This window comes from Harpegnathos saltator, unplaced genomic scaffold (genome assembly GCF_003227715.2).
Source record: "Harpegnathos saltator strain DR-91 unplaced genomic scaffold, Hsal_v8.6 scaffold101, whole genome shotgun sequence".
In the NCBI taxonomy this organism is placed as follows: Eukaryota; Metazoa; Arthropoda; class Insecta; order Hymenoptera; family Formicidae; genus Harpegnathos; species Harpegnathos saltator.
In genome coordinates, this window is record NW_020229875.1 from 998,422 (window position 1) to 1,023,895 (window position 25,474).

At 50.3% G+C, this 25,474-nt stretch overlaps 1 protein-coding gene across 9 annotated transcripts in view; it reads right to left on the reverse strand.

The window, feature by feature from the left end:
- LOC105182426 (TWiK family of potassium channels protein 18) overlaps nucleotides 1-25,474 on the reverse strand; it is a 297,075-nt gene that overhangs the window by 33,613 nt on the left and 237,988 nt on the right. For 8 of the 9 annotated variants that reach the window (XM_025298461.1, XM_025298469.1, XM_025298468.1 and 5 more), the window contains 3 exons: nucleotides 19,628-19,750; nucleotides 17,446-18,580; nucleotides 15,386-15,671 (listed from right to left, as the gene is read on the reverse strand). In XM_025298461.1, the coding sequence (XP_025154246.1) occupies nucleotides 15,386-15,671; nucleotides 17,446-17,808 (649 nt within the window). In that variant the 5' untranslated portion in view covers nucleotides 17,809-18,580; nucleotides 19,628-19,750. Of the gene's footprint in view, nucleotides 1-15,385; nucleotides 15,672-17,445; nucleotides 18,601-19,627; nucleotides 19,751-25,474 lie in introns of all 9 variants that reach the window. The other variant, XM_025298451.1, reaches the window with a different exon arrangement.

A 25,474-nucleotide genomic window follows, 5' to 3' on the forward strand; every position in this document is an offset into this window, starting at 1 on the left:
CAACACTTAGCACTATCAATCTTTCGAATCCAACAGTTCGGTAATCTTCACGGCAAGAAATATGGTGGATCGTAAAAGCAGCGAGCGCGCGAGTGTCGGAATAATAAATCGCAGCTCCGCTCCCCTGTTTTCCCTGCACACGCCGATCCAACAGCCGGCCCCGCCGCCCTTCGCGCCCCTTGTCGACAAACGGCCGCGTTTTCGATCACGTTCCCTCTCTTCTTGCCGGTCGTTCTTTGACATCGATTTTGTATCGGACAGGTAATTACAGGATCCCCGAGTTATCCATGCGAATCCATCGGCGCGACGTGTCTCGAATTATTATCACGCGCAACGGACTCCGTCTGTGCATCAACCCCGTCGCTGTGCCTCCTTCCGCTCTATCTGTCTCTCCTTTCGCGCCGCCCATCGTTACTCTCTCGCAATGTCACTTCCTCCTTTCTTTCGTTCGCTTCGCGCGCATCGGAGAATATAACTGTGTCGCGAGATCACGCGTCGTCGTCATCGTCGTTCTACGTTCCCACTTGCAGCAGAGGGCTCGTCCTCCCCCGTAGGATTCATCCATTCGCTGGAGGAAAGAGTCGCACAGCGACGATCGACGCTGCGGAAGTAGCTGCAGATGGAAAAAGCGATCGACGGGTGGGCAATGGTAGCTGAGAAAGGAGACGAGAACCCGAAGACGCCGCCGCGGCAACGGGAGTCGGGTTTGCTTTTTCTAGCCGGACCACCCGGTGCAACTTCGAACGGGCGTTGTACCTCCGCATTAAGGAAACGTTTCGCGCAGCTTTATCGCGGACCGTCGGCCGCGTTCGATCTCGACGACGTCGCCTTGACACTTCTGTCGATTGTTGCGGTCCGGGAAATGAATTAGGAGCAAACGCGCTGCGACGAAAGCCACGGCTTGCATTTGTCCGCTTCATTCACCGCGGGGATCGATGGAAACGTGTGTGTTAGAGTTGTCTTGGCGCGCGCGTCTCACCCCGCACTTCTCTTCCGAGAGACAGAGAGAGAGAGAGAGAGAGAGAGAGAGAGAGAGAGAGAGAGAGAGAGAGAGAGAGAGCTCTCGTGAAATGGAATCTCTTCGATGATGAAAACGTGTCGCTCACTAATGTCGGTCGGACGATCAAACGCATTTTTGCGAGCGGTGTCGTGCATCGCATGCGTGCCTTCGCTCACTTTCTGGATTTTGATGTTGCAACAGCGGTGTACAATTTTTGAATCTCCAGTCAGAAAGCAAACCTAACAACTTTGAATTTGCATCTCGTGAACACGGAAGGATTATTAGCGCCGATAGCCGCGCGAGTGTCCGGGAACTGAATACCTGATACCTGATTTTCTCGCGCATTTCCGAGTACTCTGTTATTGTGAAAATTATTCTGGCGACTCAAATGTCGCAAATAATGTTAATGACGCGCCAAGCTCTAATGAAGGCATCACATTTACCAGCTGGAAGCTGCCTGTGCGTATTAACTCTCTCTCTCTCTCTCTCTCTCTGATTGTTGGCATCGTGCCTCCGTATCATATGATATACATCAAACTGTCAAAATACAGCTTTGACGAATAATCATTAATGATAATGTACATGAATGTTCCAGACGATTGTTTCATGCGATGCCCGCCGGTACTCAGGTAGTATCTGTGAATTTGAGTACTCGCTGGATAATCGGGCAGCACTTTATAGAAACTACCCGGCTTATACTGACAGCGCGCCAGTATAGACGGGATTGAAATCTGTTGTTGGTCATATCGCGAATGCTCTTTCTCCCTCCCTCCCTCCCTCTCTCTTTCTCTCCCCCTCTCTCTCTCTCTCCTTGTCTTTCTCTTGAATTATACGATCGGTGTTGCATTTCGGTGAAATACAAATCGTAGAATCGATGCCACTGGTGGGCTCGACTTGCACTAAAAGTAGCCCGCGAATAACTTTAGAAAACCTAGATGCCGTTCTCGCGATACGCCAGTTGCGCGCGCACACACACACATACAGGCACGCACATAAATGCAACAATCTCCACGAGGCACACAGTGGTAACAGGAATAAATTTTTATTCGAAGATGCGCGAGCGAGAGCGCGCGCGCCATCGAAAACGCGAAATAATTTCGCGTATCCCGACACTCGCGTTCCGGCGATAATGCACTTCCCGTCAGGTGCGTTCTACGAGCGCGCGTAAACCCGCGATGGAACGCCGATAAAAGGGAGATTTTAATCGTCGAAACGATCCGCGGGGGCCTGCGGGGGCAGAGGGTTGAGGAAAGAGAGCGCGGGAAGAATACGGCTCGGTGCGCCGTTAATTTTCCTCTTTTTTTCTTTTTTTCCTGTAAATATTTTTTTAACGCTCGTCGCACGCGCATCAACGTCGTCGGTGGAATCGTGTCATTGGCAGATTGGCTCATTTGAAGCGTGGCTCCGCGATTTTCATGCGACTCGACAGGAAGCCACCCTTCCGCCGGAGGTGAGTGGATGTTATTTTTTTTTTATTTTTTTTAACAGCGTCATTCCATTTTTATCGTCGCAACTTTCAATGGCCGCCCCCCCCCTCCATCGCCCCGGCGGCGCGGCGTGTGTTTTTATGGGCTGTCGGTAAATTGCAGATTGAATGGACGATAATAATTTCTCGATCTGATGCAAAATATGTACGCCAACGGGCGAGAGCACTCGGTCTCGGACGTTACAATCCGGGTCGTTCGGTTCCCCTCCCCTTCCCACCCTCTGTTCCTCACTCTCCGTTGCTCTCTCTTTTTTTATGGTGATACGGTATGATGTCGCAGCACAGTGGGAAAAAGTTATCGCTCTCGCGCCCCCGACGGACACTACACGCGCGTGGAACCGATGGCGCATTGTCTTACGCTCGATATCGATTAAAATCGCTACGAAATGAGACAACGAGCTTCGCGCGATCTCATTACCGTACCGTAAAAGGGATACACACACCGATACATTACCGCGCGCGCGCCGTAACTGTACTTTACGCTCTCTCCCGCCGTTTTATCGCGCAGCTGGCAAATTACGGCGTACTTTGTGCGTCGGGAATTTTATGATTATTTAAGCTGATTGCACTACGTGCCGTGCTCTTTCGTTTCACGCCGGGCCCGCCTGTAATCAATGCGGGAACTTGCACAAAGATTTCGCCGTGACGCGATAAAATAAAATTCACTTTACGCCCATGGGCGTGTGTGTGGACGTTCCATTATTAATATATGTATATATATATATATATATATATTTAATTCGTGTGCATGTACGTATATACACGCACACACGCGCGCTGTACATACGCACCTTGCAACAATTATTACATCGCGTCTGTCGCGCGCACCGCGCGCGTTACTAAATAATTCGCGAAACAAACTAACATCATTGACACGCGGGTTGCATTAATATTTTAACGCAGCCGCCAGCCTACCGTCGCTGTCCGCCTTCGCGTAAGCAACGCGGCTAATGCTGTTGCACGAAATGATCATCACAGCGGATACAATCGATGCGTGAAAGCCCCGCCTGTATATATCCCGTTTGTAAGCCGGCGAGTCAACCGTGCCGGACTTGCTGCCGGGTGATTTTCCGCGGAACGAAGGGGAGAGATTACACTTAATGTATTCCCCAGGGTGTACAACTTTCTTCGTCCTCGACGGCCATACTCGTCGTCAGGGACAAAGTTGTCGTTCGACCGTGCAGGCAAGAGCCGCCGTAACAACCGCCATTGCCATGTTAATGGCCCGCAGTCCGCCGCTATACAGCCGCAGTCTCTTCGGGTTTCTTCGTGGCGAGATTAAGGCGCGTATAATTTTACCACCTTATCCATATCTCTCCGCGCGGAGAACGAGATAGCCGGGAATGCAAATACAACGGGATACATGCTAATTCAGCGGACGACTCCAATCTATCCGAGCGAGCCTGTTATACTCGGCTCGGAAGCAAGAAGCTAACTACTTTTTAACACCCGCAAGCTGCCTCGGTACAGACTACAGATGTGACTCGGGTCCGGCGGACTGAAGTTCGGCCGACTGATCGCGACGTAGACGTCGCGTATCGATTCCTCCGCGCAATTTACATTCTCTCACGTAAAAATATCCTACAAGGTCCTCCCCAACTCCAACGACTGCATGAGCCAACTTGTAACAGGAAACGAGCGATGTGCGACGAGAAACACACACACACAGAGAGAGAGAGAGAGGGGGAGGGAGAGACGCGGTTCTCTCTCTCTCTCTCTCTCTCTCCCTCTCTGCGTGTTCGTCAAGTTCTGACAAATGTATTCGATACACGCCGCAACTCTCCGGGCAGCTCGTTGTCGCGGCAACAGGACAATGCGTCCACACGCATACACGCACACACACACACACACACAGAGAAAGAGGGAGAGAGAGAGAACTCGCCGACATTTCCGCGACATTATCGTCGATATACACACACCGTCCCGGCATTTTTCGCAGCGATCCCGAAGCACCCCCCGCTGCTTAACTCGCTCAGTCACTGTGCTCACCCACCCCCTCGTCCGTTACCAAGTCCCACAATGAATGAATCCGTCGGAAACTCCGAGTCTCGCGCACACAACGCGGATCGTTAACAACTTCGCCGTCGGTAGACGGGCGCGCGCTCGTCCATCGAAATTGGATGTAGGCGAGTTGCTAACAACCTTGAAAGGTATTCCCCGTCGATATTCTTCGATATTTCTCCGGAGGGGAAGGAAGGGAGAGGGGGAGGGAGGAGTAACCGTGTGCACCCTCATCTGAAATGGAGTCTAATGGCAGCCGCCGGGGAGGGGGGGGGGAGGGAGCGGGGAACGGCGAGGAGAAAGGACGTTGCGTGGAGCGAAGGTGGATCTCGTTTTAATTCCGAGCGTCTCTCGTGCATATTCAGAAGTTTTGCGCCGAATGTCAGGACGTTGTTATGCTAAGACCGCGAGGGCTCCGGTTAGCTCTTAGCATATTTCGCCTATATTTCCAGCGGTGCCGTAGCCGTGCTGCGGCGACTGCTGCCGGTGTGTTTTCGAAGAGGCGACGCCTTCCCCGGAACATCACTCTCTCTCTCTCTCTCTCTCTCTCTCCCCCTTCCTCTCTCTCTCTCTCTCTCTCTCTCTCTCTCTCTCTCTCTCTCTCTCTCTCTCTCTCTCTCTCTCTCTCTCTCTCCCTCTCTCTCTCTCTCTCTCTCCTTTGCTCCCTCTATATCCGTTCACGGCTCCCTCTGCCTGGCAGTCGCCTTCTATCCATTTGCATTAGCAGGTTTAATTACTCCTCGGTACGTTCTACTTTCAACCGCTCGGCGACAACGACGACTACGGCGGCGTCTACGACGACAGAGGCGAACGCGTCGTCGTCGTCGTCGTCGTCGTCGTTGCCGTACGTGCTTGTCCCATGTCTCAACTTTAAGCGGCCACGGCGTACACTCGCGGCAACTTTGGCGGCGATACTCGCTGCGACTTGGCACTGTCAACACTGTGCGTCGCGCGTTCGTGTGTAAGTCGGCATTAGAAATCGCTGTCAGAGCGCGGGCTGGCCGAACGTAACGAGCGCTCTCCGTGTGTTTCTCCAAGTGAGTTTCCTTGTGCGCGTGCGCGACACCGAGGAAGGCGAACGATGATATCACGACGGAGATCTTGATGAAGGTCTTGATTGATCGTGACGATAATAACGCCGGCGAGACGTATTTATCCATGGCGACGAGTTAATCGAGCCTCGCCGTCGGCTTGTCAGCCGCACCGACGCGGCGGGATAGTTAAAGGCAACAATTATGTGATTAAAATCGTCCGATGGGGGCTGTGCTCGTGCTGTAGGCGACAGGCGACAAAATTGGCGCTGTCAAAACGCGCCAACGCCTGTGTAACGAGTGGTAAATAAAACGGCGACTCTGACACGCGGCTCTCGTTCTCGCACGCGAGTGCAGGACCCGGGAGCGAAGGGACGAGCGAAGACGAGGAAGGACGACATCGAGACATTTTATCTCGAGATCGACTCTCTCTCTCTCTCTCTCTCTCTCTCTCTCTCTGTCTGTCTGTCCCCACAATCGGGGGGAGCACGGACTTGTCACTTGTACCGATAAATCTTTATTTCACTCGGAATACACAAAGAGAGTCTAATTGCGCTTCGTGTCGCAGACTAGAGTCCGTTGACTGACTGACTGCCTGGCTGACTGACTAATTATTCCAGGCAAGTCTCGGTCTCTAAACTTAAACTCGTTAAATCAGAGTCCCGTCGCTGTGGTCACTGCAAGCGGAAAAAGAGCAGCGGGAGATATTTCGGGTTGAGCATTTAACGTTTTCGAGGTAGAGATTCTCGAATTTCGCGGGCAGGAGGAGATCATTGGCGCGCGTAATCAGGACTTCGGATTCGCCTGTAATTTCGAACGAATCTGCGAGAGTACTGCATCGCTTTTTAACACTTCGACGGAGCAACTGTGAAATGTGAAAACGGCATTTCGGTCCGGTGCTTAACGCCCGAAATTTTCGTCGGCATCGCGCGCGCCATCTCCCTCAAGCAGCGCTCTTCAGATTTATAGATGCTGGTAGCTGTGGCCTTTGTAAGCAGCAACGTGCGCAGCAGAAAACGTATGCAGTCGCGTGCCACGTCCGCGCTTCTGCTTTCTGTCGTTCCACTCCGTTCCTATCTCAGCGCATTTCCTCATTATTTATGAATTTATGCGGCCGCCTTGTCGTAAATGGATTTAAAAAGGATCAACGCGAGACTGCGAAATACGTTCGCGCCACGAGCATACACCGGGGATTACGCGGTGAAGTTTTTCATCGAGAAGATTATTCCAAGATACGGAGGGACTAAAAGAATACATAATACGCTCTCGCCGACTGCGTGTGCTCGTACGCATTAAACGCGAGTGGAATTTGCGCGGGACAAATTTGTGTCCGCGCGCGTCCGGTGTCACACGAGGGGAATAAGTGTGCGCCGTGCCAATAACGAGGCAGCTGCCGGGGATTGATTTCGACTTCACAAAGAAGATTATCTGCCGTATAATTTCCCGACGAATTCAGACAAAATGGAAATTTCACGAGAATTTTATTCAACTTCGTGCACTTTGTCACGTGCGTAAAATTACTTTGTGCGTCTGATGTCATGTCGCACCGATGAAACTCGTGCACAGAATGATGTGGGGGAAGTATTGATGGGAAGTATTAATTGTAATTTATCGGGCGATACTCCGGGGAGCTCTTCATTCATAATCAGCTGCATTATTCGGTGTTCTACGAGGGGGAAAAAAAAAGAAGATGTTTCGCGAGAGAAACGAGCGTATAATCTCGAAGACAAATGTCGTCTTATGGGGCTCGCGCGATAGCTCGAAAGTCGTTCTCGCCGGTGCAACTCGGACATTAATAATAACAGCGTAACTGGGTCGTTACTTTTCGAGGGGAAAAATAATTTCCAAGTGTAATTAGATATTCGCCTGCGCCGGCCGGGGAGGATGCTGCGTCTGCGCGGGCTCTCTGTTTTCCCGTTAAAGGCGTGACGCATTAATCAGCCGTGAGTTCTCTCGCTTTCTACTTTCTTTCTATCGTTCTTGTGCAGATTTTCCGGCGCTTCTTTGTACGAGCGTAATACGTACGATAAGATCGCCATGAATTATTGGACGATAGCGTTTCCCGATCTTTTTGTAGAAATTGGGATAAACTTTTGTACGCAACGAAAACCGTCGAACCTCGAAACGAGAAGAAGAAGAAGAAGAAGAAGAAGAAAAGCGAAAAATAAGAAAAGATAAAAACGGGACTTTCATTGATATTAATTAGATGCATTTGAGTTCCGTGAAATAAGCATGATTTGCATTTAAATATCAATCAAAATGTCTGCGTTAGCGCGATCTGTGTCTCTCGGCTTTCATTCCGATGTAAAATGACTTGCGTCGTCGCGTATGAAGCTGTCTCCGGATAGTTTTCTAATTTATGAATCATTGAGGAAAGATGTAAATACAATCGGAATACGTTATATACGAGAGAGATGTCAGAGGGGAGAAGAGGGAAACGTTGTGGGTCGCAACGAGATTAAAAAATATATCCCAAAGGCGTGCCCGATTCCACTCCAGCGACGATCGATCATTCGTATATATTACCATTTCCGCGGTGGAGTTCGGAGTGTGGAGAGAAAAAGAGGATATCCATCTTCTCGTGGCATTCGACGTCGACGTCGACGGGGGTATACACTATCGTCGCCATTCCTATGTAAGGGAACCGTCGGTATTTCTCCCGGGAAGAATGCGATGGGAAATAAAAGTGACATCTCCCGCGCCGGCCGGACTGTTTTTCTCATTATTTTCCTTTTCACTTCGCCAATGACGGGTTATCGGATTCGCAGTAATGAGCTACACTTTTGTACGGGTCGACCTCCGGCGTTCGGTGTCATTATTTTGTAGAGGAAGCGCCCTTCGTTACTTTAGAACGAGAGATTGCGCTCGCAAGGGAGAATTCTCTATAAAATTGCTGAATAAGATCTATTCGATATCAAAAGGCCGACTCGATTGTGTCCCATTCATTATCTCGGGAACGCCTAACTCCTTCGTTACAAAAAACGTCCACTGGTACAATAGACGCTCGCGCAGAGAACGACCGTCGCGCATCCGACCAACCGTCGCGTCGGCTCTCTCTCTTTCTCTCTCTCTCTCTCTCTCTCTCTCTCTCTCTCCCCCTCTCTCTCTCGCCGACTTTCATATTTTCCCTCCACACACGCGTCGTTCTCATTCCGTCGCGCCGCGCGGCGTGCAATTGTCCGCCGAATCATTCCGCATGTTATTGCACAATAATTGAATATCGCGCGTTAATTATGCTGATATGAGCGCCGGGCGGAACGAGACGTACGAATTGAACCATATCGGATTTCGCGCGCGACAAAAGCCGGACGCGCGATTGCATCGGCTCGCGTTTGCGAGAGCCCGGGGGAAAATAACCGAGGGTAGGGGGAAGAGAAAAAAAATAAAACTGGGAATTTCACGACGGAAGAGGTAGAGGAAACAATGGAGGACGTCTGAGGAGGTTGGCGTGTCCGAAAGACGAAAGGCGACGCGAAGGGCGTTAAGACGCGTTAAGGGAGGATAAACGAGAAATAAGGATGAAGAGAGGAGACAGGCGTGATTCGAATCTGGTGCGGTGCGAAGACACGAAGGGTGTGCCCTTCCGCCACACAGGACTTCCTTACCGCTTCCTTTTTCGAACATCCGCGCGCACGTTCTATCCTTCCTCATTTCGGGCGCTTTCATCCCTACTATTCGATCACTTCTTGCGCTGCGTTCCGAGTTTATAATAATGACGGGAAACTTTAAGGGGGTGCGCCTCTATTGTTGTCGTCCGAAGTCCGGATTATTTATCGAATATTTCGTCGTTCTTGTTCCTCATTGTCGAGCAGATCGACGTACAAGAGTTCAATCTGCTCTCTCTCTCTCTCTCTCTCTCTCCCCCCCTCTCTCTCTCCCCCTCTCCCTCTCTCTCTCTCTCTCTCTCGTGAAGTTTCCGACATTTCGATAAAATGCGCTCGAGTGACGATAATTCTGACGACGAATCGTGAGTCTCCTGATAGTCTCGTTGTCGGATTCGCAATGACGAAGAATGAGATGCATTTCCTCACTCGATTTGCATGTTCCTATTCCGGAAACCGATCGATCTTGGCCTCGGTACGCTCGCTGATGCGCAGCAGCGAACTCGAGTGAAAGGACCAGCGGCGGAGCGATATCGAGCGCGGAATTAATTCGAAATTTAGATTATGAACAGAACAACCGACATCGGCCGAGGAGGGTGTTGCAGCATCACCGAAACGAGCGACAAATTGTGATTAGTCGGGCGTCTCTTTGCGCCTAGCAATCCATTAGGGCGACGGGACCTTCTGATTAAAATTCACCACCTCCTTCATTCCGTCGTCATTAAGACGGTCGCAAAATCGCGTCCGCTCTTCCCGGTCAACCCGGAGCCGCGGGAACTCTCTCTCTCTCTCTCTCTCTCTCTCTCTCTCTCTCTCTCTCTCTCTCTCTTTCTCTCTCTCTCTCTCTGGACGAGATAGTAAAAAGAGACGGCGCAAGAAAATGATAGCGGCGTGTGCGCGATTGACAAGAGACAGACAGCATCGTATCTCATTGCGAGGTGAAGCTCACTGTATCGTACATTACGATGGATGCGCGCGACTATATATGCACTCTCGCGGCGCGCGTGGGATATACATTGATGGATGCTGCGAAAGTAATCATTCGAGATGATTAATGAAACTCTCATCTGGATTGCCTTAAGCGAAGCAGCGCGAGCCCGAAAGGAGATGCTTTCGGCACATATATCTTGCCGCGCGAGTGTAGATAAAACAACTGTTTACGCAAGATATAATTCCGCTTCGCTTCTTAAGACCTCTTAAGAGAGCGCGGCTGACTGACTTGAGTAATAAATTAGCGAGCATTGCAGCGCTGCAGATGTGTGCAGACAGAGCCTCATCCGTTTCGCCGGGTCTTCTTGCCCGGTCGATATTTCCGCTTCAACGATGGGATCGTCGGGAATCGAGCGGAAGCGACACGCGAGGAAAGCGAGCTTACATGTACGACGAAATTTATGGGCACGTGATCGTTGTCGGGTATAACGCGAATTGGCGTTCATAAACAGATCGTGAGAAAGATATCTCGGGGAATATATACGTATGCATATACAGTGCGATCCTCCTCCCGGAGGATCGTGTTACTTTTTGGTCTCCGTCCAGCCACGATGGTGCTCCAACTATTTTCTAAATAGGCAACTCTTGCCCCCCCGCGGAGAGAGGCAAGCGCCCAAATATTCGTGCAAGCTCATATCGCGAAGCGCAAACGAATGATTCGTCTCTTGCGATACGTAAACTGGATTATGCGTCACTGAGCTAGGATAGAATCGTAGCTAGGATGGTGTAGAACGAGCGAAGTAGAAGAGCGAGGCGCTACGGGCGCAGACACGAAGAATATAAAATCAAAAGGAGTTAAGGTTCTAAAACATTGAACGTCTGCGCAACTTTGTTGCCTCCACGGAGCATTTATGTTTGTCTCCCCACGGGAGTATTTTACTGGAGTGAATTCAAAATAGACGATATTTCCTACCTTCTATATTTCATTATCTCATCGTCAAAATATACATTGTAAATTTTAGCAAATAAAATATATTTTCGAATTCTACGTAGCAACGGGAAAACGTTGGAAAAATACCTCTTCGTTAATAATGGAGAAATTGAGAATATAACATTGTTAATTGCCTATTAATACATATATACGTATATATTTAAATTAATATATAATATTCTCACGTATAAAGCGGCGTAAAATTCATTCACAAATACTTTCATCCTTCCTTTTCGAAATTTTCGTCTCAAGCCCGATTTTAATTATTTTTAATTTGATCTTCAAATTAAAGAAAAACCCTCCGTAATGTCACTCGAGGCACCGTTTGCTCCTATCCTGAAATCTACGCTTAATCCTTTAAAATCTCTCAACAGAGGTGAGTAAAAAACTCCGAGTCAAGATTCGACCGTAATTTAAACGATAAACCAACAAAACGCGACGGCTGGATGGGAAAAGTGTTGTCCTAAAAAAAGAATTTCTCCGCCTATATGCCGGAGGTTGTTTACTCATCCCCATGATGTGTTTGCGCATTCTCAATACAGCACCGTTGTTTTGCCAGGAAACTTTTTTTTTCTCCAGCGAAGAGAACAATAAGTGCAACGTAGAACAATAAACGTGCTCCGAAAATCTACCGGTATATTTCGCGCAAGCAAAATCCATGCTCACTCTCCTCTCAATGAGCGTTAAAAGATAAAATTTAAAATTGCACCAATTCAAATTTCCCGTTTTATTTTCAATAGTAATTCTTTTTTTTTTATTGGCCTTTTTAGTAAATCACACGCGTTATAATTGAATTGCATATCTGTGGAAAAGAAGAAAATTTTAATTAGCCTATACGCCGAAGCTTTATTTTGCTCATTATATATTCCAATTAAAACTTCATTTGAGCTCATTTTACACGCTCAGCCCATGGCCGAATGGCTCGCAGAAACGTACGTCGTGACGGAAAAGTTTCTCTCTTATTTCTCCCGCTGATACGTCCGGTTATTTTTTTGTTCCCGGAAAGTTACGAACGATAGCATCCGCTTAGCATTATGCTGGTACGAAGTTTTCCGACTACCGGCACGTAGTTGACTCGCTGAACAATATTTTCGTGCTCGGACAAGCCGATAAAAAGTGCCGGGATACTTCCCGTAATTAACTACCATGTGATGCTGAAAAAAAGCGGAGAAAGAGAAAACCACGACCAACGACGAACAGTTGTACGTTCGCGCCTGTATGCAAAAAAGGGAAAAAAAAAGACAAAGAGCAGAGAGGAAAAAGGAAGGGGAGAAAAATAAAAGAACAAACAAAAAAAAAAGAGGAGGGAGAAGGAAACGGTGGAGAGCAGACCAAACATTTCTTCTCGCAACGACAATACGACGCGAAGGAAGTGGAGACGGTCGATTTAGGGCAAGACAGCAAGCATGCTGCACGCCGGAAGAGATTAATTTCCTACGCTGTTCTCCTATCGCATCCGAACTATCCTATTATCGATTCCGTTGCTAACGACAATTGTCGCAGGAAGCCGTCGTTGTATAACGGCGAAACGAGGCTGCGGTAGCGCAACAAATTGCAGCAGAAAGCGTCTCGACATTCCGCCGAGAGAGAGAGAGAGAGAGAGAGAGAGAGAGAGAGAGAGAGAGAGAGAGAGAGAGAGAGAGAGAGAGAGAGAGAGACTGCGAGAATGAATTATTTCTAGGTGGCAATTTATTAAAAATAACACGGTGTTCCAGATTATCCAGCAAGTAACGACCACCGATCTATCGTAACGACGGGCATTTCCAGCGGACAGCGGCCGCGTCATCCATCGCGGACGATAGGTGAAAAACACGCGCGCTAAAATTTATATTAAAATTCATAGGACACACATCCACACACGCGCGCGCGTGTTTCTCTCGTCGCGATTACACCTCCGCGTGGATGCGCATATTACGTCTGCTCTATATACACCGCCGGCGGAAATTGCGAATGCTGTACCAGCCGGCCCTCGGGATTTTATGCATTTCGTAGCTGGCGATCAATCGCTAACCCCCTGGCCTATAAACACAGAAGCCGACAGCAGGGGTTACGAAATATTAATTCCCGGGAAGCAGGCCGCGACGTAGCATACGATTAAACCGGCCCGATAAAAAGCGTATCCGCGGAGTTTCGCGGCCATCGAGTGTTTTTTCGTCGGCACACGAAATGCGGAATTTGAAGGAAGCTTCAATTTCACGCGCGTTTCGCGCGGAACCTGGCAGAAAAACCGCGAAAGAACGACGCAGAGATATTCTTAAATTCGGTTTTAAAAGAATATTCACCCTCGGCGCAACAGGTTTAGAAATAATCAAATGTTGTGAACAAGCGGTGAACACATTGTGTAATAACCGAGAGGCTCTTGAGTTGCATTCCTGTCGCAATAATCGCAGTTTTTCGCCGACACGCGGGACCTGCGACCATGTTTCACGCAAGAATAGGAAAGAAATGGTGGGAGTCGGAAGGAATTGCTCGATACTAATGAGCTCTCAAGAATTCGAGGTCTATTCGAAAGGGAAAAAAAAAAAAAAAGAAATAAGTGGGAGGAAGAGTGGAAAATAACAGGAAACTGTTACGAACGATCGTACACTTGACGTTTCGGAAATACAGCCAGACTTTCTATTTGCCAATTTTACTAGAAAGAACGGAAAGTTCCCTGCCTTCGATTAATATCGCTAACTCCCGCGCTTAATGAGACGGGAAATGCGCCGAATAAAAGGAACGTTTGAATGCAAACCTCGGTCAGATTAAACGGTGAGTACGGCAAATCCTCAAGCCAGTATCGAACCGGGACCATCTCGGCCAATCCGGCCGAGCGGTTAAGTAGACATTAAAAAAGGTATATATCGTATCGATAATTCGATAAGCCGCTCGATGTCTCTGACCATTACCCTCCTCCTCCTTTTTTATAAATATTCACCGGACTCATGGAGTTCCAATCTGTTTCAGTAATAACTAGAGTAAACGATCGGACGTGACGTCACTCGCTTCGAGCGCCACTAAGTCGGGTGCATTGAAATTGTCGAGGGATATCGGCGAGGCATGAAGCAAACCCCGGCGGCGGCCCCGGGGTGGACAAGAGATTTGCATTTCCATGGCGCGGCCATTATACGCTAATGCCAGACTTTGTTTGTCCCGAAAATTGATGCTCGCCATATCGTTCCCGTTGTTTTGTACTTCCGGCTCGAGTAACGACAATTCCTCTCTCTCTCTCGCAAACCGCGACGTTCGCCTCGCTCGGCGCCGTATTCTCCTTAACGTCGGGAGTTTGTTCCCTCTCGGGGAGTTTTTTCTTCTCGGTGTGTAATCCCGATTTTCCATAAAACCGTTTTTTTTTCACGCGGGCAGAGAAAGCGCGATTGACGGAGGACGACTGAAGTTTGCGCAAATGAGAATCACCAGCAACAGCAACAATGAAATGAAAAATCCAGAATACGAGAGAGAGAGAGAAAGAGAGAGAGAGAGAGAGAAAGAGAGAGCCACGTGGAGTTAATCTGAGAATTTGCAAACGCAGCGCCGGAGATGAAATTATCCGTGCCGTTTGTGTGACCCCGGAGCAAACATCGCGAGTTAATTGACGCACTATTTGACTCAACTAATTATTCGTCTGCGACGCGAATGACTTTCCGGCCCGCTTGTCTCTGCGCGTCTCCGTCTCCCCCCCCCGTCTGGCCTACTAATTACGTACAAATATTCTACTACGTCGGCACTCCTTTGCTGTAAGCTTATGCCTCGGCACATGTACATGTACAGCGTTCGTGCAACAGGGAAATCGCACAGATTCGGGAAGAGGAGCAAACATCGTCTGTACACCCGGCACAGTTACAAGGCGAGACGCACGCTGATAGCGTGTAGCGTTGTTTATTGTGCCATTGCTGCGATTACTGCGAATTACAGCCTTGACTTGAGACTCGTACTACGCGAGTATTGTCGCCGCCGAGCGTTATCGCGCCGACGAGATTATTCGCACGCACGCTTGAGATTCCCGCTCGGAGAGTGAATCGAATTATGAAACGAACAGGAGATTGTGATTTTTGCATTCTCGATATTATCATCTCTCCCACGGCGGTGAAAGCACGGCGGAAAAGTCACACACTGCATAATCGCGCGCGTCAGTGCGTGAGTGAGAAGACGAGCCATAGCTCGTTATTTCTAGCGTACAACGACGCGTAATATACGTAAATACCGTATTTACGGTAGTTCTGCCGGCAGTCCTGAAGAACGCGCATCTCGATCAAGCGCGCCACACGAAGCGCGAACGCGAGAGAGAGAGAGAGAGAGAGAGAGAGAGACGCGGGCATCAGCGCGACGCGGAATAATGAATCAATTGCTAAAATTCAAACTCACCGATGGTGGTGAGCACAGTCAGAGAATAGAGGAAGGCCTTAGCGAAGTTCCATTCGTACTCCGGCACACGGCGCTCCGTTACGGTTTCGCTGGGGGAACTCCCGGTGTACGTCCCGGCATTTTGGGTCGCCATCATGTCCTCCGTGATCCTTTTCACTAGTTGGTCCTGAAACCGCGCGATCTCCTGAGCAGCCAGCCTCGTCCAGTTCTCACGGTAGAGAATGTTCAAACTCTCCGTGATTACCCATATGTTCTCCACGGTCTTCGCCCGGGCCTCGTGATTAAGCTTGATCACACCGAAAGTTATTAATTAGGCGACGTTTGAAATTCTGTCAGACGTCGTCAGACGCGTCTGTCGTTAGGATCATAACTATAACGCAAGTTGATTAAATTCATTTCACGCGCGTCCGCTAATTAGCCGGACGGGTGTGCGCATTTCGCAGCTTATACCTCGGGAGCAACAGCGAGCTCCACGATCGCTCGTTGTGTATTCACAATCCGGCCGAGATCGCACAACAAACACGAGACGAGAGTTTGTTTTCGTCGGGCTGATAATTCGCGACGGGATGTCGACGAGAAAGCGCGACAGAGGAAATCGTCGGATGGTCCCGGAGATAAATCGCGAATATTCAGGCGCTCGCCAATGAGCGATCGCTATCGGCACAACAATCCGTTCTCGCGATTATTGGCCGGAAACGACAGACAGCGTCCTTTGTACCGGTGTCCTCGGGGGGGGGATACGCTTTCCTTCAAAGCGTAAGGATAGCGGAAAGGAAGCACGATCGATAAAACTTCGTTGAAACGAGCGCTCGCGCCAGAATGCACCGATAATTCGATTGACTTCGGGTTCACTGAGGTCACCTCAGGTAGAAAAGCGGAATGAAACCGGAGACGTGACGATAAATCGAGAGTCGCTGCCACCGGAACTGTTTGCTCCTCTTCCCCTCGGGGAAGGAGAGGTAAAAACAAGTTCGCGGCTCGCGTCAACGAGAATCGTCGTCGTGCGCTCATACTATCGACAAATCTGTTTACCCATTTTCCATTATCGCCGCTCCTCTGTCGAACTTTTATACAGGGTGTCCCATTTTAATCCGGCCGGCTGAATAAAATTCGAGGATGATATTTTCCAGAAAAAAATGTCAGACAAATGTTGCTCAGTTCTAAGGGGGACATTCGATGCCATCAACAATTTTGACCTCGGGTGAAGGGTTCAAGGTCATTCAAGGTCAACTTTTTTTTCTTAAACGGGAACCCCTATTTTTCACATCGGCAATCGATTCTACGTAAAAAAAAATGAAACTTTTGTCTGAAGCATTTTTTTTTATAACTATATGCACTTTTTTCGAGGAACCTCCTGACAGGTAGAACATTGGCGGAAAAAAGTGCACGATCAACTATGCGAAAATTCGAGTGAATTCCTTGCAGCATTCCAAGAACTTTTTGTCTTCTGCAATTTCTCCCCAAACCCCACTATTCTCGAGTAAAAAATTCAGAAAGTTTGAAAATTTCAATTTTGGAGGTTGAATAAGTGAAATTAGTTTGCGTTATAAAAAAAAATGCTTCAGACAAAAGTTTCATTTTTTTTTTACGTAGAATCGATTGCCGATGTGAAAAATAGGGGTTCCCGTTTAAGAAAAAAAAGTTGACCTTGAACCCTTCACCCGAGGTCAAAATTGTTGATGGCATCGAATGTCCCCCTTAGAACTGAGCAACATTTGTCTGACATTTTTTTCTGGAAAATTTCCTCGAATTTTATTCAGCCGGCCGGATTAAAATGGGACACTCCGTATATATACTTTACAAACAATAAAAACACAACTATATTTATTACACAACTCAAAAGTTCCTACTGCCAGCCATTTTTCCGCGCACGTTTCTGTCGACTCGCAATGTACGAATCTCATAATTAAAAATGTTCCGACGTCGAAAATTCTCCGCGCCACGCGCGCTCTTCCCCCCCCCCCCCGAAGACGCAACGACAGGAAAGTGGAAAAAAAGACAAAAAAGAAATAAAAGTCACGCAATATCTCGAAGAACTGAACATGCCGAACGACTCTCACCTGCTTTAACCAAGCGGTGCTGTTTCTCCTGGTATGCTGATTCCCGGCTATCGTGGTAGCGAGAGTCCTCTGCTGCGGGCCAACCTCGGCCCCGCCCTCGATCGCTAAGAAGATGAAGCTGCCCAACAGGGTGTAGGCCACCAGAAGGGCGCATATCCCGAGGTTTATGGCAAACCCCTTCAAGAAAGAGTGCTGGCTGGCCTTGTCCGGCACGCCGCCGAAGCACAGACACCTCACTTGACGAGATGGATGCGTCTTGGAGCGTTCCGACGTCGACCTCTTCAGGGACGAGGTGTTGCCGTTGTTCGCCGGCTTAAAGCCCTCGTAAGCCCTGTAAGTAGGCCTGACGTTGTCCTTCTCCATCCTCTCTCGTGTTCCTGCCTACAGAGTCATCGAATTCTCTCGCCGTCAGCTTTGCATCCGTCGCCGGCCACGTCGGCGCATGCACACATTCGCCGGAGCTGCGCGCTTCGCAGGATCGCGCTTCAGGCTGGGCGAATCTTCTACTCGCTGGCGGAGATCGCGTTACCTGTGGCCTGGCGGTCACGACAACGAATTCGCGATGTCGCGCTTCCTCTTCGGCTTTCGCGCGGAAAGCATCACACCAGCGTAGCTTCCACTTCGCGAGCGAATGTTCGCGAGGTCACTGATGATGGTCGCTCGTACGCGTTCCGCATCCGTTCACCACGATCGAGCGTGTCCCGCTTCCGCGGTGTCATGCTTCGCGATAACAGAGCGAGAGGCCTCTCAGATAACCCCGGAACACGATTGGCGAGGACTCGCGAGCGCCTCGCGAGCGGGCGGGATTTTGTCGTAAAGTTTTCTTCGCACGCGCTTCGTTCTCGAGTCTCGTAGATTCGATCGTCGCGGCTGCATGACTAGATCTCACCGCGTCGCGACTATTGCCTAGAGAGGACGGATTCCGCGTTCCTTCGCTCGCCGCCGTTGAGCTTCGCCGGCGTCATTCGGATGTCACTTTGATTTTCGTCACTGTCGATTTCTTATTACGGCGCACGGTCGGAATCGCTCGGCTGGATGATATCGCGGAAGGATTTCCTGACAGCAAAGGGACGCCCGCGTGGATCGTACGTGGGGCGGACACTTCCGTCATTTTTCCATGGCACGATCGTCCTGGCTGGAATGCGAATTGGAATTCTATAGAGAAAATCGATGCACGAGATATTTTCTGCGATATTAGTTGCCGCCCCTCTTAGAATGTTCTTCGTTGTTGACGATCGTAAGAATCGGCGCGATAACGTTAAAGAAAAAGAAAAAAAAAAAAAGAACGCGAACAGAAGAAATCTTTCTCGTGCGAAGGAAAGTCTTTTCAGGTTATCCGAATAATACCTCGAAAGTTGATGCAATATGTAAATTTCGTTACTTCGCCTTTGACGTTTCGTGCAAGTGAGTTTCGAGAGTTAGAGACGTCGCAATTCACGTTCGCGAACGAGACACAATACTAATATTATTCCGCACCGATGTATTATTGCAGGGCGCGAGGGGAAAGGAGAGAGAAAAGCAGGGCAAGAGGGGCGGATGTTTCCCAGGGAAACCGCGTGGCCGCTAATCTCTCCTCTCGCTTTTTCTCCTCTCGCTGCTGGCTGGCGGCCGCGCTCTCTTGCTCTCATCGGGCAAACAGAAACTTAAAGAACAGCGCGAAGGGAATTTTTCGAAAGAGTCTCCATGAGTCACTTAAACTTTCTCCCTTTCCGCCTGAACGCCAAGCCATTCGGTTTTCCGCATCCAACCCCTCCCCCCTCCTGCCGTCTACTTCTCGGCCGTGAGCGCGGGAAAAAAAGAGGAGGAACGAAAGAAGAGACAGCAACGCGCGGAAGGAGATAGAGCACGGTTCGTCGGCGAACGATAGAAACTTCAAAGCCTCATTCCAACACAAATCGGATTTCCGTAATAAGTAAGCTCGACGTACGTCCGCAGCTTCGCGCGATCGCGCTGAATGTTCCCTCCCCCCCCTCCAAGGGTCTTTCCTTATTTTATCCGTCCGTCCTCGCGCCAAGAAGAATTTCCAATGTCGCCGTTTTAATGCACCGTCGAACTGTCCCCGCGTTCTCAATAGGGAAGGAGGTTCTCGAGAGAGGGAGGAAGAGCGAGAGAAAGGGAGAATCTAGCTTTCCACGCTTCGGAAAGCCGATTAGCATGCCCGGGAGCTGAACCGGTAATTTACTTGCGTCTTCCACGCGCTGCGATTGTCGCGTTTGCGTTCGCCGCGTGTAAATAAATCGCGCCTTGTCTTCCGGATTCCTCGGAGCCCATGAGCGCCGCCGCCACTTTCGTGCCTCACTGGCTTCTGAAAGAAAAAAGAGAGAGAGAGACACTCGATTACTTACACTGGTTTCCTCAAAAGAGCGCCGAGTGTGCGCCGCGCGGTCATTAAACTCGCGCGCGCGCGCGCGCGCGCGCGAGTGAGTGCGCTGTCTCGCGTGACGGTGTCCCGATAAATAATAATTCATCACTCGCTGCGGAAACAATTTATCCGACGGCACGCTGCTAACGGACAGTCGCGCGCGCTTCCGCAATATCATCGAGGAATTCAATACACTCGGACGAGTTTTATTCCCAGCGAGGGTATAAGAGCGAGAATCCGGGCATCGACGTTGCTCGTCCGTGACTGTTTCGACGTCCTAAGAAAGACGGTTGAATTCCAGAAGGACTTTCGACGTAGAATTATTCGAAGGCCCTGGGGGAAATCGCGGGGAAACTTCCGTGCTACGTGTTGTCCTGCGCACTTTCTTCGGTCACCTGGAGCTTTTGCGGCGGAGGACAATAATCGACGGTCATGGTGGAGACTCCACCATTACCGGAAGTGCAAAAAAGGAGGGACGACTCGCGCGCGCGCGCGCGCGCGCGTGCGAGAGAGAGAGAGAGAGAGAGAGAGAGTCAGGACGAGAATAAGAACGGTAGACGGGAGAGAGCAAAAGGAGAATGGAAGAAGGCCGCGGATCGAGCAAGAACGACGATGGATTCCGCGCGGAAAATATTGCTTTCTGCCGTACATTCGACATCCATAAATGCATAGCAAGATCAACCGATCCGCGACATCGGCTTCTTTATCCGCCGACGAGACTTAAGACTCGGAAGCTTCGGCGGGATGCGCCGCGAGCCGCGGCTAACGGCTAACGCGGAACTGAAACTTTCATGGAGGGTGATTTGCATCCGCTGGGCTACGAGCGCTCGTCGAGCGCTCAATGGACTCCGGGATCTGATTGCTCTGTACTTTTAAATCCCGTTACGCGGATCCGTGACTGCACCGAGGACTCGCGCCGATGAATGCGCGCGCGGAACGTAGCCCCGCCGCGTAGCGCGTATTAGTTTTCATATTAATACAGAGTAATACCCGGCACTTTAACGCCCCTCCGGCCCTCCGGAGTCACGTCTCTCAGACGTGCTTCTTGCCGGGCGTTTGCAGCTTAAGCGAACGCGCGCAGTGGTCACCGGTTAAACGCCGATTAAGTGTCGCGGTCCCACCACGAATTTCCGACACTGCCGCCTTCCGTAATCAGACGCGATCTGTTAATTATGCGCTCGAGAATTACTTTGAGCATAAGGGCCCCGCAACAATGGCGCGCCATCACGGCAGCCTGAAGATATCTAAGCTCAGGCTAACGGCCAAGGGAAAGTGCAACGACTGTAACAGCGGAACCTTACCCAGAATTCCACCCTCTGCTGGTCATTTGCATTCACAGCCGTCTAAATATGCGCGTTATGCGCACAACCCGGCTGGCAGCAGACAATCGCATTCGCGCGACATGATCGAAATAAACACGTCGGATACTAACTCGACGCTAATTTATCGCTCGACGTGATCAATCCTCGTGTTCTCCCTATCTGCCCCCCTCTCTCTCACTCTCTCTCTCTCTTTGCGGCGAAGAAACGATCTTGCCGCGGAACAAACTGCCAGCCCAGGCTGCCGATCGTAAATCGGATCTGATCTCTCCTCCTTTCGTCTCGATCTGCAGCCTCTCCCGCTTCTCTCTTCCTTTTTTTCTCCTTTTACGACTTATTTACGAGCTCTCGTTTCCGACGTCGCGAGCGCTCTCGCAACGACTGATATTCCGTCGTTATTGCCCGCCTTTATTTATTGTTTATTGTAAATAATCGCGCCGATTCTCCTCGGACTTTATAGATCGTTCGACTGACGGTAAGACCCGCGCGCTCGTTAGCGTGTAACAAATGTTCCTCGCTGCTGCACGCTAAGAACGATGAAGACGTGCCGCGAGAGAGTTAACCTCGTTCTTTTCTCACACACAAGTTTGTTTACACATCGATCGTACGCTCAAATAGCACGTCTCGGCGGTTATACGCGCGGCGATAAGACGTCCGGCGACATAAAAAAAAAAAAAAAAAAAAAAAGAAAAAAAGGAGAAAGGAACAAGCGCGCCTGGTTGAGTCGCGTCTAACAGCAACGAAGGACAAAGTGAAGCGGAACTGCGAACTCGCTGGAGGGAACGAAGCGGCGGGGTGGGACGCGCGCGTCATCGCGATCGTAACAATTTCACCGGCGATTTTACTTAAGCCCGATAGCTCCCCGATATACCTTGTCGACTTTCGTCAATTTAAAATCGCATGTTTCACGCCGGGCCGTTGTTTCACAGAGATTGCGTCACAGCTGGCTCGAGCATTAGCATTTATAACCAATTCGCAGTGAGAATCGAAGGATAACCGACGGCTCCGTCGCCGGCGATCACGGAGGTAGAGCTTTATGGGAGGAACAGGAGGAGGAGGAGGAGGAGGAGGAGGAGGGTGGTGGTGGTTTTCGCGGTGCGGGCGAGCAGAGATGGTGGTGAGGCCAGGGGTGAGTTCGGCGAGGCGAGTGGGCGGCGGGGGTGCGACGAGTGGGCGGTGGAGCGAAAAATGTGCAAGAGGGAAGAACGAAATGTGAAGAGAAGAGGAGAGGAGCGTGGGGAGAGAGTTGCGGGTGGAGCTGGGTCTGGGGACAGGGGGGGGTATGGTGGCAGGCGAAATGCAATTTTTCCGTTCGACGCTTTTTCCACGGCGACAGGGGAACCACCTGTGCTCGTCTCAGCGACTTTTAAATTCGTACCATTGTCGGCTCTATTTGCTGAAAAATGTTTATTCAATTTCGTTTACCGTCACTGCAAGATATTTACCCGGTCGCTTTTGCTCGAACAGTTCTCGCGCCATCGCGGGCGATGGGAATTGGGATGACGCAGGGGATGCGACGACGGGGTGGATGTGGTGGTGTTGGTGGCAGAAAAAGATGAAGAAGAAGAAGAAGAAGGAGGAGGAGGAGGAGGCGGGAGGGGGAGCAGAAAGTTAGGCGAGTAAGTTCACTCTGTATGTGCGGGATTATATTTTTCTGAAAGGTGAACCATGCACATGTGTGTGTGTGCGTGCATTACGCGAGTATGTCGAGAACGCTCGTGGAAAAAAAAAACAGACCAAAAGGTCGGGCATTGTTCATTGCTCTGGAGTACAAAGTTGTGCTTCGAATTTGGGTGTATATTAGGCGCGTAATATATTCCTTAGCGCTTGCCTATTATGGCCGCCTGTGGTTACGGTTTTCGCGCTTATGTGCGTAAATGCGAGGTTGAAAATTGCGCAAGTAACCTTAGTGGGCGATGTTAAGCCGTATATGACGCCCGGAGCGCGGCAAACTGTTCCGCAGTGCTCTTGAGAATGGTATAACTTTATATGTTGAAGCAATTATAGCCGTTAAGGTACACTTTCCGCTCGGCGACCGGCCATTGGTCAGACGGCGTTAATGTTTAAGGCAATGCTCGCGAGCTATTAGCTGGACTTACGCGCGCCACGGCGAGGCACGCTGAGAAATCCTGCAGATAAATTGCAGAAGTTGTATAGAAAGTGTCCAGAAATGGTGATTTATGCGGGAAACGTTTGAGAGAGCTTTCTTCGCGGCCGACGTACGGCTGCATTTCGCGCGGATATAAATCTATAAAATAAATCGGCGATCTTAATCATTGTGACGAAAATAGGGTCGCGCGTACGCGCGCGAGCTGAATTACGATGAGCCGAGAATGAAGTTACGAGTCGCCTCTCTCACTCGCTCACTCACTCTCTCTCTCTCTCTCTCTCTCTCTCTCTCTCTCTCTCTCTCTCTCTCTCTCTCTCTCTCTCTCTCTCTCTCTCTCTCTCTCTCTCTCTCTCTCTCTCTCTCGACTCCGCGTCGACTTTGTCCGGTTTTGTGTATCAGCGAACGAGATCGCTGTCGGCGATAGAAATTTATGGCAGAATCGAAACCCTCGAAAATTTCATTAAGCCGTCCCGTATAGCGATATTGAGAACCGACGACGAACCGATCGAAAATGGAAGTTACCATCGCGATACGGCGCACTCGTCGACGTATCACGGCCTAGGCCGTGAGGGAGGGAGGGAGGGAGGAAATTTATAGCCCTTGTATACGCCAATTAATTATCGAAAACTGCGAATATTCCTCAAACGTGCGTTGGGCAACACGGTAAATCCGTGGGAAAAAATTGCCACATTTTTTCTACGATTAGCAATCAAATTGCGGTGACGAGACGGGCGAGAGATCAAATAGATGAAATTCCATGTGCTTCAAGTGCAACCCCTTACTCGAACCGGCTGAAATCAGGGACGATGTTTCTTTCGCGAAAGATCAATGCGAGTGAACCGCCAGCGGAATATTGCGCGGATCGACTGTACACGATTCCGCCCAACGACCAGGGCGAAGCTCCGGCTCGACGGGAAAAAAGCACACCGGGCCGCCGTTTTCTCGCTAACTTTCCTCGGCGTGGGTTTCACGCGACTTGCTCCGAACTTTTTCCTCAGGGTCGTCCTCGGGTTAGCCATACGGCGCGTTACCCGCGCCGAACGCGGCCAAAGCGGCCGCAAGAAATTGCACGAGAGAGGACAATTACGGGGAGGAAACAAATAAGGACGATACATTCTCGCACAGCTGTTCGGCAAACTTGGCCGCGCGTCGCGGAACGTATAAATGCCGTGACTTGCGTGCGTCTGCGCAAAGCTCGCTTGCGGTTTAACGGCGCGTTGCGCGGGTGAGATGCAGGCGGGAACGCCTGTCCCGAAACGCGGGATTCTTCTGCGTGTCGCGACGCGATATCCGGCCCGAGGAAGCTTTCCGCTCGAGAGGACTCGACTTGTTAAGGGGGTTGCGGTTGCCATACAGCGCGACGTGACTGCCTGCGGAACACACGGGCCGCGATTTTCCGGATTTTCTTCCGGGGGTATCGGGGTCGCCGCCGCCGCCGCCGCCGCCGCCGCCGCCTCTCCCGTCGCGGAAACTTGTCGCGCACGTCTCTACCCGCGTCTGCCGCAAAGTTTCTCGTTAAAGACAAGCCGGGCGGGACGCGAATGAGCAACTTGTCGATAACCACGACGCACCAGCGATTGCAATCTGACTCCCGCATGAACTCTACGCCGTCATGTTGCGTCAATATTTCCGCCCTCGCCGCATGAGCGAGCTCTTTACTTTGAAACCGCCTCTGCCCCCTTTGCCACCGACTAACGGGAGATTGGACAAGTTTTCGCCAGTTTCCAGCGCAGCGTACCGCGCTTATATCCGGATGGCTCCTGTAATTATATTCATTTAAGTCCGCGGTATGAGCGCGACGGTCTCGCAAAATTCCCGAATTCACGATTCTCTCCGCGGCGGCGGATTAGCGGCGCGACGGGAGAACGAAGAGCTTGCGCTGCTAATACCTTCCATGTTCGATCCGCGAGTTACAGCCGAGTTGTCAAATATGTAACGTCCCGCGTGCCACCGACCATTGTACGTCTCACGCGAACTTTCTCACGGAAACTGGCGGGATGTGTGCCGGCAAGGCCAGTTGCGAATGCTGTCAATATGTGCAGACGCTCGTAATCCCGCGCAGGGAATCCGACCGTATAATCCTTAAAAGTCATGCAGCACATTAGCTTATGTGTGTATACAAAACATCGCGCGTCCAAAAAGAGTAGCTCGTGTTGATCGCGAGATCGATGTTTCTCGCCGCGGGACGTTAACACGCGCGCGATTGACTTACCGACGCGAACTTCAGAATGCGCGCTC